At 32.6% G+C, this 18,196-nt stretch overlaps 2 protein-coding genes across 2 annotated transcripts; one reads left to right on the forward strand and one right to left on the reverse strand.

Moving 5' to 3' along the window:
• The first annotated feature begins 4,730 nt into the window (after positions 1 to 4,730).
• LOC103502661 (17.6 kDa class I heat shock protein 3-like) lies at positions 4,731 to 5,571 on the forward strand. Its single transcript, XM_008466679.3, has one exon. It carries the CDS (start codon positions 4,944 to 4,946, stop codon positions 5,403 to 5,405), a length of 462 nt encoding a protein of 153 aa, XP_008464901.1. The 5' UTR covers positions 4,731 to 4,943; the 3' UTR covers positions 5,406 to 5,571.
• Positions 5,572 to 5,692: 121 nt separating this feature from the next.
• On the reverse strand, positions 5,693 to 9,873 carry LOC103502662 (proline transporter 1-like). Its single transcript, XM_008466680.3, has 8 exons — positions 9,482 to 9,873; positions 9,168 to 9,363; positions 8,536 to 8,760; positions 8,357 to 8,451; positions 7,483 to 7,672; positions 6,993 to 7,114; positions 6,437 to 6,652; positions 5,693 to 6,324 (listed from the first exon to the last, which is right to left on the reverse strand). The coding sequence occupies exons 2-8, from the start codon at positions 9,241 to 9,243 to the stop codon at positions 5,947 to 5,949; spliced, it is 1,302 nt and encodes a 433-aa protein (XP_008464902.2). The 5' UTR covers positions 9,244 to 9,363; positions 9,482 to 9,873; the 3' UTR covers positions 5,693 to 5,946.
• Positions 9,874 to 18,196: the final 8,323 nt, after the last annotated feature.

Below are 18,196 nucleotides of genomic sequence, written 5' to 3' on the forward strand. Positions count from 1 at the left end.
ACACCTTCTAGGCCCTCTCTCTCCATAAAATTAAATAAAAAATTTTAAAAATAAATCTTTTATGACTAGTATTTCATCTTTTATTTGTCATGAAAAATAAAGTAAAGATGGATAAAACATGGGTAGAGTAGTAATCAAACCCCATCACAATATATACTTTACAAAATGTAATACTATTAAAAAACAATCAGTAGAGCAGCGTACAAACAGACTTGTCTAATATCATGACAAACTTCTTCTTCAAGTGTGTTTCAGTCCTTCAAATATTTTTTGAAATCATACACAGTCCCAAGTCAAAATAATCCAATTGTTCCAACTTCTTCACATCTATGTCAAAACCCTTCTAGTTCTTCTTCCAATTCCAAGTTAAAATAAAATGAAGTTGATATTAAACTTACACAGAAAATAACTATGCATTTACCCCTGTACATTCTTTTAAATCAATATGAAACTTTATATTCAACTTATGACCATTAACAACTTAAGTAAATATTACCACATAGCAATAGAACGTGGTATTCTTGACTAATAGAATGTGGCAATGATGAAAAAATAAAATCTACCTAATTTGTAATGAACATTATTGTGTTAATTTGAAGAAAAATTCATACCACAAAAGTGGAAAAGAAGAACATAAGACAAGATGAAAAAAAAGAAACATTTTCAATAATCATGTTTTCTACCTTCACTTTTATACACAAGAAAAAGTACATAATTTGAACTATGGAAATATCACCAACAAGTGAAAGTTGTTCTCTTGTAACATTACAATTTGAAATTTTGTTAAAGGAGAACATGTAAAAGAAAAATACCAACATTGCAGTGGCGGACTCTCTCAAATTACCATCAATCCGGATCATATCTCATCCACAAATAATCAATTAATATTGAATTACCTTAACTAAACTAAATAAAAAGAGAGTACCCAAAGGTTATAGACTAATCTAAACTACTTTAACTGAGCTCGAAATGAACTAAACAAAACTCAAACTGCATAAAACTCGGCAAAACAAAAATGTATAAAAGTTTAAAGAACCACCACATACATGACAAATATAGCATGTTTAAGCAACAGTTTAGTTACACAGAGCACAAGCTATACAACAAGAATTACTCTAGTTTAGAATTAGTAGACATTGGAAGGAAAGAAAAAAGATAGCAAATCCACATACCGGAGTTAAGAAAGAATCAGTACGCATTGGAAGCAATGAAGTAAAGATTGCTGTGAGAAATCTGAAATTTGAATGTATGAAAGCAGTAGGTTAACTCAAATTGGGCTTCTAAAGTATTGCAACATTATTACCTTGACCATCTCAAAATAAGTATATAACAATAGCAGACGGAGACTTGCAATCCAAAGGAAAAGTAAGTCAACAACTTGATTTGAAGGGCTTTAATTTAACCATTTCATTCCAGTTTTGCTTATCACATTTGATTGTGAGCTCCTGTATTCATATTCATTACATAAAACAGCCGTAATATAATAATTATAAGGGAATATTATCATGTCCTAAGAACTTACTTTATGTACAGAGAAATCGCATTTACGAAGAAAATTTCTGGCCTTTGCTAAAATTTCTTTCCTTTTCCCAAATGCAAAGTACAACTGCATTGACAATACGAGTCAATCACATAATCATTTCTCAAAGACATAAAAATGAATGTCTATCTCTAAAAAAAACCAAGTAAAAGCAACATAAGCATTTTTTATCCCAAGCATCCGATAACTAGGTAAACAATACATAATCAAAAGGGATGGTCAAGCTTTAAATCGTCACAAAGAAACCATGTTTAGAGCACATTAAAGAGCAGCCAACATAAACAAAACAAAGACCAGATCTGTAACGAAAACACCTTTCTTCGATTCAGAAAAGAGAATAATTAAACACAAAAAGAAGGATTAGACTGACCTTGAGCGACTTGAGTCGTGAACTGGCGATTCTATGCATGGTGGAGCTGAGTGGCAGTGAACCCTAGAAAAGGTTGAGATTCGCCTTAGTTTCTCCCTCGAGTTCGGTTTTCAAAGAAACCCCAATGGTGTCTGTGACAGGGGCGGTAGAAGGAAAGCGGGTAGGGTGCAGCATAGAAGGCGGCGTCCGGCAGTGCGACGTCTAGTGGTGTGGTGTACAACACAAGCGGCAGCGTCATGAGCGGCACGTACGTCACAAGTGGAGGAGCGGCAGCGTCTTGCAGTGAGAGAGCACGGTGAGATTGGAGATGGAGGTGTGAGATATGTGAGATGGAGGCGGGGAAAATGTAAAGGGTTTAGAGGGAAAGTTTTATAAATTAAATTTATTTTAATAAATTGTTTTATTAAAATAATTTTTAATAAAGTTATTTTAATACTATTTTATTAAATTTATTTTGTGGTGGGAGGGGAGAATTGTGTGGGAAAATAGGGAAAAGGAAATTGGGGGTTTAGGTTTTCTTAAAAAAAATGAAATTAGTTTTTTATTTAAAAAGTAAAAAGAAATTAGGTTTTTTTTAAAGAAATTATGTTTATATTGTTTTTCAATTATTTAGTAATTCTTGACGTTTCTGAAACGTCAAGAAAAAATCCTCTTACTTGACGTTTTAAAAATGTCAAGAAATTTTAAAATTACTCATCTCCGCATTTCATAAAAAATCTTGACATTTTAAAACGTCAAGAATTTAATCGATGTTACTTGACGTTTTTAAAACGTCAAGGATAACTACATATTATTTGACATTTTGAAAAAGCGTCAAGAATGTCAACTTTATAAAAATTCTTAATGTTTCAAAAACGTCAAGAATTTAGAAGATAATCCTTGACAGTTTGTAACTGTCAAGAAAAGATTCATATTTCTTGATGGTTTAAAACCGTCAAGAAAGCTAAAAATTGCCTACCCTCCGACTTTTCATAAAAATTCTTGACGGTTTTCCTGTTAAACCACCTCTTTCTTGACGTTTTTTCCAAAAACCGTCAAGAAAATAAAAATGCAACCGTCAAGAAAGCCTCTTTTTCTAGTAGTGCTCCCCTCCTTTTTTCCGTATAAAAGCATCCTTTCTTAATTCTCTTTTCTCATCTTACTTCTTCCATACAAAAAAAAAAAAAAAAAAAACTCTTTTCTTCCATTTACTTTCTTTTTTCCTATTCTATAAATTCTTATTTCTTCACCTACCCATTTTTAGGAGGTATTCAATAATATATTCTTTTCATATAAGTTTTATAATTTATTGTTTTATTATATTACAAAATAACACTAATTTACTATTTTTTATTTACACTTATGATAAGTTCATTAACAAATCTATGTTACGAAAAGTTGTTATTATTATTATTATTTTCATTCTATTATTGTTATTTTTATTATTATTTCTTCTGTTTGTAATCCAATAGACATATATTTGATTTTCTCCGCATTTTGCTGAAGGACATGGGACTAATAATTTAACTCAACTTTTTTCAATTAATTAATTATGAAAAAAGGTTGTAGAGGAATAATATATTTAAGAAGGTAGAAGGTAATTTTATTGATTAACTTATTATCATTTTGAGGGTTTTTTTAAAACTTTAGAACTTTTGATTTTGTATGGATTCAATTTTCGAATGTTCGATTATCGGAAAAATTATATAGTTAGGGGAGTTGGTTGTCTTGCATAATTATCTATACAACTATGCAAGACAGTAGTTATTGATGAGAAGGACATTGCAGACCCTCTTTTATTGGGGTATGGGATCAATTTTTTCTCTTGGCACCTCAGATCACTTAGGTGACAGACCGCTAGCACAATACGGTAAGTACTTTTAATTTCTTAACAATGTTTAACATGTTTATTAATAACTCCTTATAGTAACATATGGATTGACAAATTTTCCGTCATTAGAACACCTACCCATGCTCCACTCCGATATCTGTATATATTAGATACACTTGTATAATCAAGTATAATACAATTCATGATATTATTTTGTTTTTTTTTTAGTTTTATTAATAGTTTCCAGGAGCTATATAACCACCTAATACATGTCTGCTTGACACAAGCATGATTGAGTTATATATTTGTCTTTTGGAAGTTCGAGATAACTCATCATATATATTTTGAAGGTGATGTTCATGATGAAGAACAACGTGACATGAGGATGTTTTCATTTCAACCTGATTTCAACCTGAGAATACTCCATGATGCTAAAAGCACATTTGACTTCTTTTCGACTAATCTTGGCATTGCTGAACATGAAAAAGATCAGACCTCACAATTTCATATAAACGTGGGGCAATGTAAAAGGCCGTGGTGGTGATCGTGGACACTTCTTGAACCAACAAGGTCCTATTCGGCGTAGTAGGGGGGGTCTTCTTCTACGCAAGAATGGAGTTGGTCCGGCGGCCATCGAAAATGCTTGGAATCAGAGCCATGATTGTTAAAGTTTAAAGCAGAGGATATTTGTTAAGAAACAGAGAATGAAGAGCAAATAGAAATAGATTTTAGTAGAGATTGAGTCGCTTGAAATGGTGTATCGTTTGCTGCAAAAACCCGAAACCTTCCTAGTGGGAGGATGGAACATTTAAATAGGAGAGAAGACAACGTAGTTGAGAGATTTCTGCAATAATGTTCGTCGTCGTCGTTATTATTATTATTACTATATAATCGGAAGAAAAGAATTGTAAGTTGCGATCCAACGTTTCGTAACACATCTTCTGCTTTCAGCCAAACTTAGAAATTAAAGCCAAAGTTCCAAGGAATCCAGAAGGTTGGGGAAGGTTAGGGAACAAGCTCAATATACTCTACCCTATTGGAAAAGTCAAAAAGGGAATTTAAGGAAATTAAAAAGCAAGAAAAGCCCAGAAATATCTCCAACCATATCATAAGTCGTCGACAACAACAACAAAACCTCACATTCTTTCCCCAACTTTTACAGCTTCAATTTATCATTCCTTTTTCCCATCACGCTAACTTATTTCAACGGTCAAACTAAAACCATGTCGCTGATTCCAAGCATTTTTGGTGGCCGACGAAGCAACATGTTCGACCCCTTTTCATCGGATGTTTGGGATCCGTTCGAAGGCTTCCCATTTTCAAACTCATTGGCCAATGTCCCTTCATCTGCTTTTTCCAACACTCGCATCGATTGGAAAGAAACCCCAGAAGCCCATATCTTCAAGGCTGATCTTCCCGGAATCAAGAAGGAAGATGTCAAAGTAGAAGTGGAAGAAGGCAGAGTTTTGCAAATCAGTGGCGAGAGGAGCAAAGAGCAGGAAGAGAAGAATGATAAATGGCATAGAATTGAACGAAGCAGTGGAAAGTTCGAGAGGAGATTTAGGCTGCCTGAGAATGCTAAAGTTGAGGAGGTGAAGGCCAACATGGAGAACGGAGTGCTGACAGTGACGGTGCCTAAAATGGAGAAGAAGCCTGAGGTCAACTCCATCGACATCTCTGGTTAAAGTTGAATCTCTGATATTTGTGTGAATGCTTTGTTTGGGTTGATGTGGTTAGTAAATGACTTAAAATGTATTTTATGGAACTATTGAGTGTCAAAACAGTTCGATTGTTTACTTTTTGTATTATATTATCGTGGGAAAGAATACAATAAAATAAAATTTCATGGTATACCACACTGCTACATTGAAAAGAGAAATCATCATTTATCAATTTTAAGATACATATGTTATACTTCAATTCGAGAGCCTATGAAGTCGGGGAGTAAGCCATCCTGAAGAAAAAAAAAAACTGAAGCCAATTATGTTTTCTTTTATATATTATATTCCATTTTTCATCAATACAAAGCACAAAACTATGCAACAAAAGATCAAAAGGGAAAAAAACTTGAAAACAATGACAAAAGTATCAGAATGTAATCTAAGGTAGGCCATACTAGGTATTATGATTATTATCTAGTGGAAGCTCTAAGACTAGGAAGAGAGAGCAGCCTATATATGAAGAAACTGAGATATTTCGATGAACATGAATTAAAATGAAGTTCGATCATAGATCAGCAAATAAGTTGTAGTTTTTGGAGTCTACTGCTATGAGCCTTAAAGCTGCAACTGCTGCTGCTAAAGACATACAGCCAAAGAAACAAACATTCAACCAATGCCAAAGCCTCTGTAGAGTATTGAGTTTGGTCTTCTTTGCCACGAGGTACATGTGGTTTGCAAGTATAAATGTCAGTGGGAATGTGCTGACTGCTCCTGTAAGGCTCATGAAATCTCCAAGGAAAGGCAACATGGCTGAGATCAGTGTGGTTATGGCCAGGTACCCTCCTCTCACACCTATTCTGAATGACAAGTTTTTTATATTCAGCGCACTTCCAGTGATCCCGTACTTCGTGTCTAAATACTCGTACATTGGGCTGGCAAATATCTGAATGCAACGATGAAACATCATTGAGTTTAAAATAGATTGAGAACCACGTATATTGATTAAGGAAAGAGCGCGTTGTTAGAAGTTAGAAGAGAAAAGGGATGACAATTACATGCAGAGCGATGACTGTTTGAAGGAAAGCAGATATATTTGCTACTGCCTTAATCCAAATAGGACCATTTACGCTGTTGAGTAAATAAGTTGAGGTGGAAGATCCATACGCCCAGTATCCAATAAAAGTAACCGCATACATGGGCAAAACTCCAGCGGTGAACTGGAAGTAGAGAGCCTTTAGCATGTTCTTCACTACAGGCTGTCTCACTGTGGCCTGTAATAACATTTTTATTCAGCAATGAATGTTTGAAGAAGATATATTCGACAGCATACACATCTTAAGTTTTCGCATAGATGGTATATCAGTAAAGAAAAGATGTGAAAGGAAACAACAAAAGGGTGCTTGGGTGAATTTATACATATAGAACTCAATGGAGTTGAACTGGATAAGAATTTCAAGACCTTGGATTTTGTTGGATTGATTTTAATCCGGTTAGAATTCTTTTGTACCGACAGATTAATCAAGCTTAAAATCAGGTAACAATCTCATCCAGGGAGCAACAGACGGGTGTAATGTACTTTAGAAAACAAGGATCAAGAAGTTCTTGCCACACCTGAATTTCTGGAAGCATCCCAGTATTGAAGGCAAAAACCAAATTTGCAGATGCTCCTATCGTCGTAAAAATTTTGCTAGTTGACGATCCTGGAATACTATAATCTGCAGGTTTCTTAACTCCTGATATATGGCAGAAGTCGTTAATGGCAAATTTTAAACCAAGGAATCTCTATCAGTAGAGTAAAGTTAGACTAGTCAATACACATTCAACAAAACTCAGGATGAAAAGTGTTTCATTGAGTTTAATTGTCTTGCGCTAAATAACTTAAACCAATGAAGAAAGCACAGAGAACAATGATGTGGGGAGGAGATATTAACGTGAGATGAAAGAACTAATTTAACTATAGGTGGGTAAAGTTATTTTCCAGATATTGTATATGCGTTCAAGAATAATTTTTTATTTCAATTCGTTGAGTTTGAAATGAATATAGTTGCAACAAGTCAATTGCAAAGATTGACAAAACTAGACAATGGAAAATGAAACTTACCATCCCGAAGAGACAGTATAAATGCCACAATGATGTATACTAAACTGAAAACAGTTGAGAATCCCAGCCATATTCTTAGAGCTGACAAATGGGGTATTGATATGGCAAACAACGCACAAACAACGCCAGCAATGGCTATAAAATAGGGAAGCTTCATAACGTGGTCATCACTGAAGAGGACATAAAAAGCCTGCAGAACAGACAAGTAATCTCATGGGTCACAGTGCAACACAGAATAAGAGGACATGGTATACAAACAAAACGAAGTGAAAACTAAACTTGGATTTTGATAAAAGTGAACTGCTTTTGTTGTTGATCAGAACAATAAACCTTTTGTTTCCGTCCTTCAATTTATTTCTTTAATTATACTAGTCAGAAAGTGGTACTTAATTAGAGTTCCATTACTCTACCCAAACTTTTCTCTAATGATACTACAGTGAACATTTTGGTGCAGTTCAACATGTGAATGGGACAAGATGAAACCATCTTTGATTCATATTAAAGTACCAAGATTATTTGCATTTTCTTATACATTATAGTACTGATGTTAGACTAGACTTTAATAGGTCAAAACTAAAAGTCTCTGTTCAACTTGAAGTTTCGATATTGGGGATGAGAAAGCGGCACATAGCAACGACCGGAAGTTTAGTGTATTTCAAAAGTACACGCATAGGTGTAATTATCTTGACTCTTGTGCAGTCAAATAAATAGAAAGTCATAAAAAATGGAGCAAGGAAGTCAAAACAAGTTACCTACTCCCAATACTTAAATAAAGTTGTGTTCATACTTTTCAAGTAATTTCACTTGTTCAATACTAAGAATTAGAAATTTCATTAGTCTGAAAGCAAGATCAGTATACTTCTATTGATCTCACCTTCAAGGCTTGACCAGCTAAGATGATGAAACCCACATTAATCATGAACAGATTGACATATTGTAATGCCCATGTAAGAGCATAAGCTTTCCTACCTGCAAAAGAAGAAAAGCCATTAAGAAGGAATAAAGAAAAAGAAGCCAAAACAGTCGTTCCATTATTTTGGTGTCTTCTCATACCGTATATAAAGCCTGCTAAATCTCTGTATCTGATATGCCTCTTCCCACCAAATTCATGTAGCTTGGCAATAAGACAATTTGCATATAATGAAATGGCGGTAGCTGCAATCAAACCAACGACTCCACCAATCCAACCAAGAGGAACCATTATAGTACCCGAGTATCCCAGTACATAAGCACTGTTGATACCAGTGGTAAGGACAAAACCTGCTTGAAACCATGAATCTGAATATTGAAAAAGAACACAAGTTAGCTGATGGATGGTATTGAGAGGGCAAACGCAAACGAAAACCCCAATCTCAGAATAAAAGTTGAAGGGAAAATTCCACTGAAATCTAAAAACCCAAAAGCAGACAAAAAAGAAAAGAACATGAACTAGGTTTGTTTACTAGCGTTTGAAGAGGAAAAGAAGACAAATCATATCTCAACATTTGGCAGTTGGTCATTATAATCCTTCAATTTTACAAAAGTAAAAAGGGAAAAAGGGTATTCTAAAGCAAACTAAAAGAAAACAACACATGATCCAAATTTCATAAAAATAAAAGATACAATCCAAACAAATTGTAGAAAGAGAGAGAGATCCACATCAGAAAAGCAAAAAAAGGGAAGACAAAAAACGAAGAAAGACAAACCACTGCTAATCTGATGAGCGGTTTCGGGTACGGCAACCTCCATTTTTTCCTCATCGGCATCGTTGATTGGTACCATAACTGGGTCCTCTTCCACCGTCCGACGTGCAGCTAGGAGTGACTCGCTCTCCGCCTCCCGCTCTTCGAATATGGAATTCAAATCCAGGAAGACGGTCTTCTCGTCGCTCTGCTGCAGGTTCTTCGTTCCCAAATGGACAAAATAAGCAAAATACCCGAATTTAAGATTGACCCAATTATGGAAAATCTATATTCAACACATCTTTGCTGGAAGAAAAAAAGAAAGATAGAACGCTTACAAAAGTCTCAGTCCAAGCTTGCTTCTCCTGTTTTTGTTCTCACAATAAATGTACGTAGCAAGTTGGAGCTGGTGGGTGTATGAAACTGAAAAGACCGCAAATTCGTCACAAAACCCAAGAAGAAGAAGGAAGAAGAATCTGTGTATGGACTAAAAATTGTCCGATAGAAATGGGAATCGGAAGGGTAGTGGGTCAAATTTAACATCTTCCTCGATCAAAGCAATTTCCTTTTCTCATCTCGTTGAAAAGAGATGTTCTGTTTTCTTTATTTGCACACCTTACGATTTATCTTTATAATATTTAGTGATCGGGAATTTTATGATTAAATTACTCGATCGTCTTTGAAAATTTTTAGATGCTATGAAGCAATTGGTGAATCAAATATGTTTAAAATATTTGAAATGGGTGAAACAATCATAACGATTTTTTTTCTTTTTCTATCAATGTTTGTGAACACTTCGTGTGGGCCATTTAGAAACAAAAGATCTCATCGTTTTCTTCTTTGAAGAAAAATCCAATCGTTTAAAGCTTCTCTGATAACTTTGTGTTATTGTGTTTTTATTTTTCAAAATTGAGTTTTGATCAAAGTCAAATACCGAACACAAAAGCAAACATTGAAAAGTTATAATATTTTTTTAGATTTTAGAATTTAACTTAGCAAAACATTCGTAGAAAATACATAACAAAGATAGAAAAGACGGGAAGAATGTTTATAGGTTTAGTTTTTAAAAATTAAAAACCAAAGTAAAATAGATATTGAACAATTCTTGAGAGTTTTCTTTTCTTTCTTTTTTTTTTAGAAATATAGCGTATGAACTATAAATTATTACGATAGTTTTAGATAATTCGAGTTTAAATAATATTTTCTTTTTCTTATTAATTTCAGATTATTTCTGTTATTTTATCTCAACAAATCAATTTTTATGAATTTAATATTCTGTTTTATAAAATAAGTATATTAATTTGAATTTGTAATATCTTTCTTAAAAGAAGTAACAAAAAAGATAGGATGCAACTTAAACAAAATGATATAAAAAGAAAACATTCTTATTTCATTTCATATAACAAATGATCCATATCTCTTGTCCACATGCACAAAAATGTGAAAGGGTAGGAAGAATTAAGAAGAGAGCAAAGGAAGATAATGCAAAATTTATCGAAAGTAAGAAATAAAGTATAGAAATACTCGGATAAAATTTGTTTGTGGGAGCTTTTGAGTAAATGAAACCTAATTAAAGTGTGACGAGAAAAGAAAACAATGTGGTAGCTATTTATAATATTCTAACTTAGTATAAATTTATCGATGATAGATGGATAGAAGAGAATCTCATGGACTCATTTTTAAATTACAAAATAAATAATTGAATTATTAGTAGGTAGGAAATTATAGAAATCTAAAATTGATGGATTTTAAGATTTAAGGTATCTTTGGATGCCTAAATATTTCTAAATTACCTTAATGCAAGTAAAGTCATTTAGATGTCGATGAAAGAAGAATTTAAAATTACCACAAAACAAAAGAACTTTGGTTGAATTTTTTGGTCGTATCAAACTTTTGATTTGATTGTATAGGATCCGATCAATGTGGGAAAAATTATATTCGATAAATGAAGTTTTTATATTGTTCTTCCACTTATTTGTTTGATTATTAGGAAAGAAAAGGTTGTATTAAAGTGGACAGCCAAAAATGTGAGAAAGGACAGGGTGCTTTCACATGGGACGACCTCCCACTTAATTTGAACCATTCTCTTACATTCCATTTGCTATCATTTTTGTATCAATCTTATTCCATTTCTCCACTCCATTAGCATCATTTTCTATTTTTTTCTGTGTGTTTTAGCATTTATATTCACTCGTGATAAAGACGTGCAATCCAGCTGAAAATGTTAAAAGATTAAATTTAATATAATTTTTTTAAAATAATATTTAATGATTAAAACAAAACAACTTACATGCTATATACATAACTCCAATCCATGTAAGTGAAATGTGTAAGAAAGTTCATTATCCAACCATTTCTATCTGCACAGTTGCAATCCGTTGATGTCGGTTGTGTTGTTGGACTCAATAATAAATACATAAGTGAGGGAATTGAGATAAGAATAAGATTATTGGAAATTTGAGGAAGTCTTAGAATTATAAGTTCAGGAATAAGAACGTTGAAAATTAAGAATGTACACTAGAAGAAAAGTGGGCTTTAATGTCGGTTGGAAAAAATGAACAAAGACGTTTAATGTCGCTTTTAAAAAAGCGGATCTTTGATGTCGTTTTAAAACCGACATTAATCATTCATCTTTGATGTCGGTTTAAAACCGACATTAAAGATCCACTTTTTTAGAACCGTCATTAAGGATATATTAAGGACAATAGTTTTTATTTTTTTAGGGTTTCATATATATATATATAGATGGGTTTTAGTTTCTTAGGGTTTCAAATCCCCCAAATCACTCGTAATTTTCTCATCCATCTTCCCATCAGATGGAGACGAAGCTGCGGCTGATTCTCATCCATCTTCCATCGTAAGTCTTTAGCAGATCCCTACATTCACCTCTTCACTCTATCCTAAGTCAGTCAACTGATCGTCAAAGTTGGATTTAAACAGACGCCAAGTTCTCGTAAGGATTCTCGACGGAGGATCCAAAACATTTCGTTGATTAAGAGGAAGCTAGCGCCATTCGGCAGGAGGAGCCGGCCACAGACTCTACTTCTGAAGTGGAAGGTTGAGGATAGAGTCGATGGTAGAGGTGAAATGGACGAGGATGAGAAGAAGTTGAAATCGAAGGACGGAGGAAAAGATCTCCATCGAGTGAGTCGGGAAAGACATGTGATCGTATCAGAGAGAAAACTCGCCGCTGGTTTTTGGCGGTTTCAGAAGCCAGAGGTTAGTGTTCACGAAGGAAATAGTGGTTTGAAATGCACACAGAAGCAGGGGATCAGTTCTTAGCCTATTGCTGGCCATGTTCGGGTTTCAATTCTCCACCATCACAATAGCAACATATTTGTTGGAAGAAGCATCGACAGACGTAATTGTTTTATTATTTCCATTTTAATGGATTTTTTCTTTCTTTATTCTTATTCTTGTTTTTATTTTTCAGGTTTGAGCTTAAATACTTCGATCCATTTCTTGTTCTTGATAAGTTTTCTGGTAAACCCCAGTTCTACAAATCTCTAAATTTTCGAATTAATTATTTAATGTTGTGTTATGGAAATTAAGTTGAAATTTTGTTATTGTAATGAGTGCACCTGGTGGGTTTCCTGATCATCCACACATAGAGGATTTGAAACTGTCACTTACATGTTACAGGTTTCTTATTTAATTATTTATTGTGATTGGAATAAGAGTGAGTTGTTACACAGAGAAAAATGGAAAATCATTTGAGTTTATTTTTATAATGAATGAAATTTTTGTTTGTTGAAAATGATTAAAGGGAGCAATGATACATGAAGATAAAGGAAGAATTGAAGGTGGTGACTTGCAATGGATGACTGCTGGCAAAGGCATTGTTCACTCTGAAATGCCTTCTTCCATTGGCACTCAACTTGGCTTACAACTTTGGATCAATCTTTCCTCCAAACACAAAATGTAAGTTTGTGTTTTTATCATCTAAATTAAATAAATAAATCATTGATTTTATTTTATTTGTGCTTTTATGAACTATAAATAAACTATAATGTAAGTTTATGAACTATAAACTTAAGCATGATCAGTTTCACGCGGTTGCGACACAGATGGAGGTGTATGGTAAGAGTACACTAATTGATTGTGCTTAACTTTCTTTTCTGGTGTTTTCATTTCTCTCTTCTCATCGGCATTTGTATACACTGAGGTTGATTTTTGCAAGAAACTATGTTGTAAGATTTTATATCCAATGTATTTTTTTCACTGTGACAATTGATATTTGTATATTTGCTTTACAATTAAAATCATTAATATTACAGTGAATTTACAATTTTATCCTATATTACATTGGAGGATCATTAAAGCTTTTTCCAATTGGTTGAAGTTTCCATTATTTTCATAGCATCTAAATCGAATGCTTTTTATAGATTTATTTGTAACTGGGACACCACCAAAACCAACTAATGGCAAAAATAATAATTGGGAGGTTTGATTGATGTTACTTTTTTCTCTTTTCACAGGTATCCATTTGGTAACCCTCTATTTTTTTTTTTTTTTATAGATTAGTGAATATGTCTTTTGTTTTTCCTTCCATTAATGGAAAATATTTCAGTGATTTTGCCTTGAAATATTTAACCATATATGTTGGTATATTCATTTGTAACTGTGGAATATGTTTCTTTTGCCTCTCGCATGAATATTCACAATAAAGAGGGATCTTATATATGGGTTCAAATTCATATTTATAGTACCCTTAACTGAGATTCCTATAGATGCTTAACAGGAAACTAAAACTGGGTTTAGTCTGAGTTGATTTGTTCGGAAGTCAGTCTTGATTACTTTGCATTTTTATATATATTTTTTTAGACATAATGGCAACGAAAAGAGAATGTAAAAAAAAAAAACACAATTCCGAAATATAATCTTGTTCATCCTTATTTGCTTTCAAGTTGCATTGAGTTTTACAAGCTTATTTAGGTTCCCCTATTTAGTACCAAATATATATTAACTCGAAATAGTGTGACAGAAGGGGAAATAGGTCTAGTGATGATGAATGATACATTTTCACTACAAATGAGTACTTGAATGCCTTTTAACTTTCTTCTTCTTCTTTATGTAATCAATTTTTGTTGGCATAAATGGTGCTCAAGACCTCACTTCCTCGGAAAATGCATATTGTAACAAGGTTCCTAAGTTTGTTTGTTTTTTGTTTTGTTTTTTTGTTTTGTTTTTTTTTTCAGTTTCTAAGTTTATCATTGTTGTACATATAATAGTAATAGTCTTGAGAGGTTTAGTTTATCATTGGGGAAGAAAGCTCTCTTGGTTCGGGGTAAGACAGAGCTAGGAAATGAGAGAGTGGCAGGTCAATATTTTACTCAATCAAATGAGGGCTGCAGTGAGTGGGAGCACATTTGTGCATTTTCTTTGATTGTGATAATTAAGATGTTTAATTGTTTACCTTTTTGTTCCTTACGTTTATGCTCTATCACATTAGTGATTTTTTCTTCCCTCTTATATGCTTCCTAAATTTGTGACATGGTTACAATTACAAGGTACTTGAATGGGACACTTATCTTACTACCATAATTAGGTCAGTTTTGTCTCTCCCACCTGCTCCTGAATGTGTGAGAATATGCGAAAAGGTTTACATGGAAGCTTACACTTCTCTTTTATCCTTTAGCCTTACTTCTGACGATATTTCTTCTCTGGTACTTTTCTTTTTTCCATAATCTCTCCATCACAAAATTATTTTTCTCTCTGAGATTTTCTGAATTTGAATTTACGAACAGGAGAAGCTCTACGGAAAAATTATTACAATTACAAATTATTACCAACGTTGGTACTTGGTTATTGTGGATTACAGAGCCTGAGTTATGTTTGTCAATTATTTTTCTTTTTCCGTTAATAAACAGATGTATATATCATTTTTTTTAAATGTGAAAAACTGAGCTATCATTGATATGGCAGATATACGGGGCCCTTCGCACGATTCAAAAGCCAATAAGACGTAAGTTTTCTAATGTATGATCGTAGATCAGTAATACTTTTTTTGTAATACTGATTTTGTTTCTAATGTATGATTGTCGAGTTGAAGATCTAACAGTTGAAGGCACCATATAACTGAATCTGTTATTCACTTTCACTGGGTCAGGGATATATTTGTTTACCTATTTGGTGCAATTAGTGCTTCTGGTCTTGGTATGCATTTTTCTTCCAATTATTTTGTTCTTACCTGGCAGGTTCAAGTAGTTTTAATGAAAAATTGTTAATATACCGCAGCTTCATCTCAACTGAAGGTTGAACATATTACATTACACTATTGTAGATAAATTAAAGTTTTCTGTTGTGCTTCGGCTATGTATCGTTTTTCTTCTTCTTCTTTTTTTCCATTTAAATTGGTATCTTAGTTTTATCTTGCATCCTTTGTGGGTTTTCGTTATTGTATGTGATTGCCTCCATCTTTTCTTGATGAAAGTTTGGTTATTCATAAGAGGAAAATTTTCCATTATTGCAACTCACCTTGTGAACTTGTGAACTTGGCAGTGGTAGTGGAAATGGTAGTCTTGCTGGCGAAACAGCAGGTGGTGGGATTATTGGTAAGTTGTGATTCTTCCTCTCTTTCTCTGGTTTTGTTTATTATTTATTATTTTAGTTAATTTTTAATGATGTTTATGTTTACTTGGAATGAAATTCCATTGGTGACGTAAGGGACATTTTTTCTTTGCGCTACTTATGCTTACGTTGGACTACAATAAGCTTTACTTTTCAGCTTATTGTGTTGATGTTGCTTATTTCTTTATAGATTGATATTGGTTTTCATAATAATGTTATGTAAAAAAATGTTGATTATTCATTTGGTGGGCAATATTAAGAACTTTTCATCCTTTTCTGCAATTTCAGTACTTCAAACAGCTTTGTTATTCATATAAATGGTTTATTTGGATATTGTTTGTAGATAATTGAAGTGATATCGGGTTGAAAGCTAAGCGATTGTGTAGAAATGGTCAAGCGACCGTTGAAAATTGAAGACTGAGAAGGCATTTAGGATTTTTAATTATTTAATTCTTGTATTAGAATTTTTTTCATGTACTATTGTAGAATGTATATATAAACATAATATTAATATTTTATTTTGTGTATTCAAATGTAAAAGACAAATGTTATAGTTTCTAACATAATATGAATTTCATTGATTTGTTGGCGTGTGAAAAACATATTTATCTACATTGACCCAATGTCGGTCTATAGGACAATAATGTAACAATTAAATAAAAATAAATTTGTAAAAATGAAAAACTAGGCTTTAATGTCGGTTTTAAACCGACATATCAGAGTTCAACCGACATTAAAGAGCTTCAATAACACTATCAAAGATGTCGGTTGAAAACTGACAAACCGACATTAAAGAGGGCTTTAATGTCGTTTTTAAACCGACATTAAAGCCCAACCGACATTAAAGGGCTTCAATAACACCATCAAAGATGTCGGTTGAAAACTGACATTAAAGGCCTTTAATGTCGTTTTTAAACCGACATTAAAGAGGCCTTTAATGTCGTTTTTAAACCGACATTAAAGCCCAACCGACATTAAAGACCTTTAATAACGCTCACAAAGATGTCGGTTGCCAAGTGACATTAAAGGCCTTTAATGTCGGTTTTAAACCGACATTAAAGGCCAAAATTCTTGTAGTGGTATGTATGTGGTTGTGCCTAAAGATGTTATTAAAAATGTACGAAAAATTAAATTCTTATTGCATTTCATTTTTAAAATTAATCTTGAAAACCCTATAAAATTTTAATATATTAGTTGATAAATAATAAAAATTAATTTAAAATTTTGAGCAAAATTAATTATTTAATAATAAAAATAATAATATTAATTACTAGTATGTAGAATGAGTAATTTGACAGGATAAATTTGATAAAGGTGTATAATTACGATGTATTAATCAATAAAATATTTAATAAATTCTAATTAATTAGTGGTAAACTAATTATAAAGATATTAAAAAATAAATTTATATTAGGAAAACTTAAATGTATGTAACAAAATACCAAACTATTTACGGTTCCTGTAGCAAATCCTATAAATTTAGTTATTTTTTAAATATTATAAGTTTGCCCTTCCATCTTTTTCTCTTCCTCGCGATGAAATCGTCTTCTTCATCTTGCGGTTTTTTTCATCTTCTTTCTCCTGCGATTTCTTTCATTCGATTTCTTTCATCGTCTTTCTTCTTTTCCTCTTTTTTTTTTTTTTGCGATTTCTTTCTATAATCTTTCTTATTTTTCAATTAAAACTTTCAAGCGTCTTTCTTCTTTTCCTCTTTTTTCGCTGTGATTTCTTTCCATTGTCTTTCTTCTTCTCTGATTTTGTGATTTCTTTCAATCGTCTTTTCTTCTTTTTTTATTCTTTTTTACATCGTTTAATATTTACATCATCTTTCTTCTTTTCTGATTTTTTTTTACGTCGTTTAATCTTTCCATCGTCTTTCTTCTTTTTTTTTTTCGCTTTGATTTATTTCCATCCTCTTTCTTCTTTTCCTCTTCTTTTTTTATGTCGTTTAAATTTAGATAAATGATCGTATACAAAAATCATTTAGATTGGAGAAGCCAAATCTAAACGATCGTGTAGACAAATTTAAACGATTGTATAAAAATATAAACGATGGTGTAGCAAAACAATTTACAAAAATCCAAAACGATCGTGTAGACAAATCTAAATGATCGTATAAAAAAAGTAAACTATCATGTAGCAAAAGAATTTAAAATAATCGTTTAGCCAAATCTAAACGATCGTGTACCAAATTTTAAAAAAAATTGTTTAGATCTGGGTCCCCAAATCTAAATGATCGTGTAACAAAATTAAACGATAGAATTGAAAAAATAAATTGTAGCATATCTAAACGATCGTGCACCAAACAATAGCCAAATCCAAATCTAAACGATCGTGTAACCAAATTTAAACGTAACCAAATTAAACGATCGTGTAACAAAATGAAACGATAGAATTGAAAAATAAATTGTAGTCATATCTAAACGATCGTGTACCAAACAATAGACAAATCTAAATGATTGCAGATATATTACGCGCGCGTT

The sequence above is a fragment of the Cucumis melo genome, chromosome 10, assembly GCF_025177605.1.
Source record: "Cucumis melo cultivar AY chromosome 10, USDA_Cmelo_AY_1.0, whole genome shotgun sequence".
Lineage (NCBI taxonomy): Eukaryota > Viridiplantae > Streptophyta > Magnoliopsida > Cucurbitales > Cucurbitaceae > Cucumis > Cucumis melo.

Bases quoted from the DNA above. Each gene is read 5' to 3' on its own strand.
- LOC103502661 (XM_008466679.3), top strand. From the start codon at position 4,944: ATGTCGCTGATTCCAAGCATTTTTGGTGGCCGACGAAGCAACATGTTC.
- LOC103502662 (XM_008466680.3), bottom strand. From the start codon at position 9,243: ATGGTACCAATCAACGATGCCGATGAGGAAAAAATGGAGGTTGCCGTA. The intron at 8,452-8,535 runs GTATGAGAAGAC...CTTCTTTTGCAG, and splicing joins TTTAGCAGGCTTTATATACG to GTAGGAAAGCTTATGCTCTT. The intron at 7,115-7,482 runs GTAAGTTTCATT...GCCATATATCAG, and splicing joins TATACTGTCTCTTCGGGATG to GAGTTAAGAAACCTGCAGAT.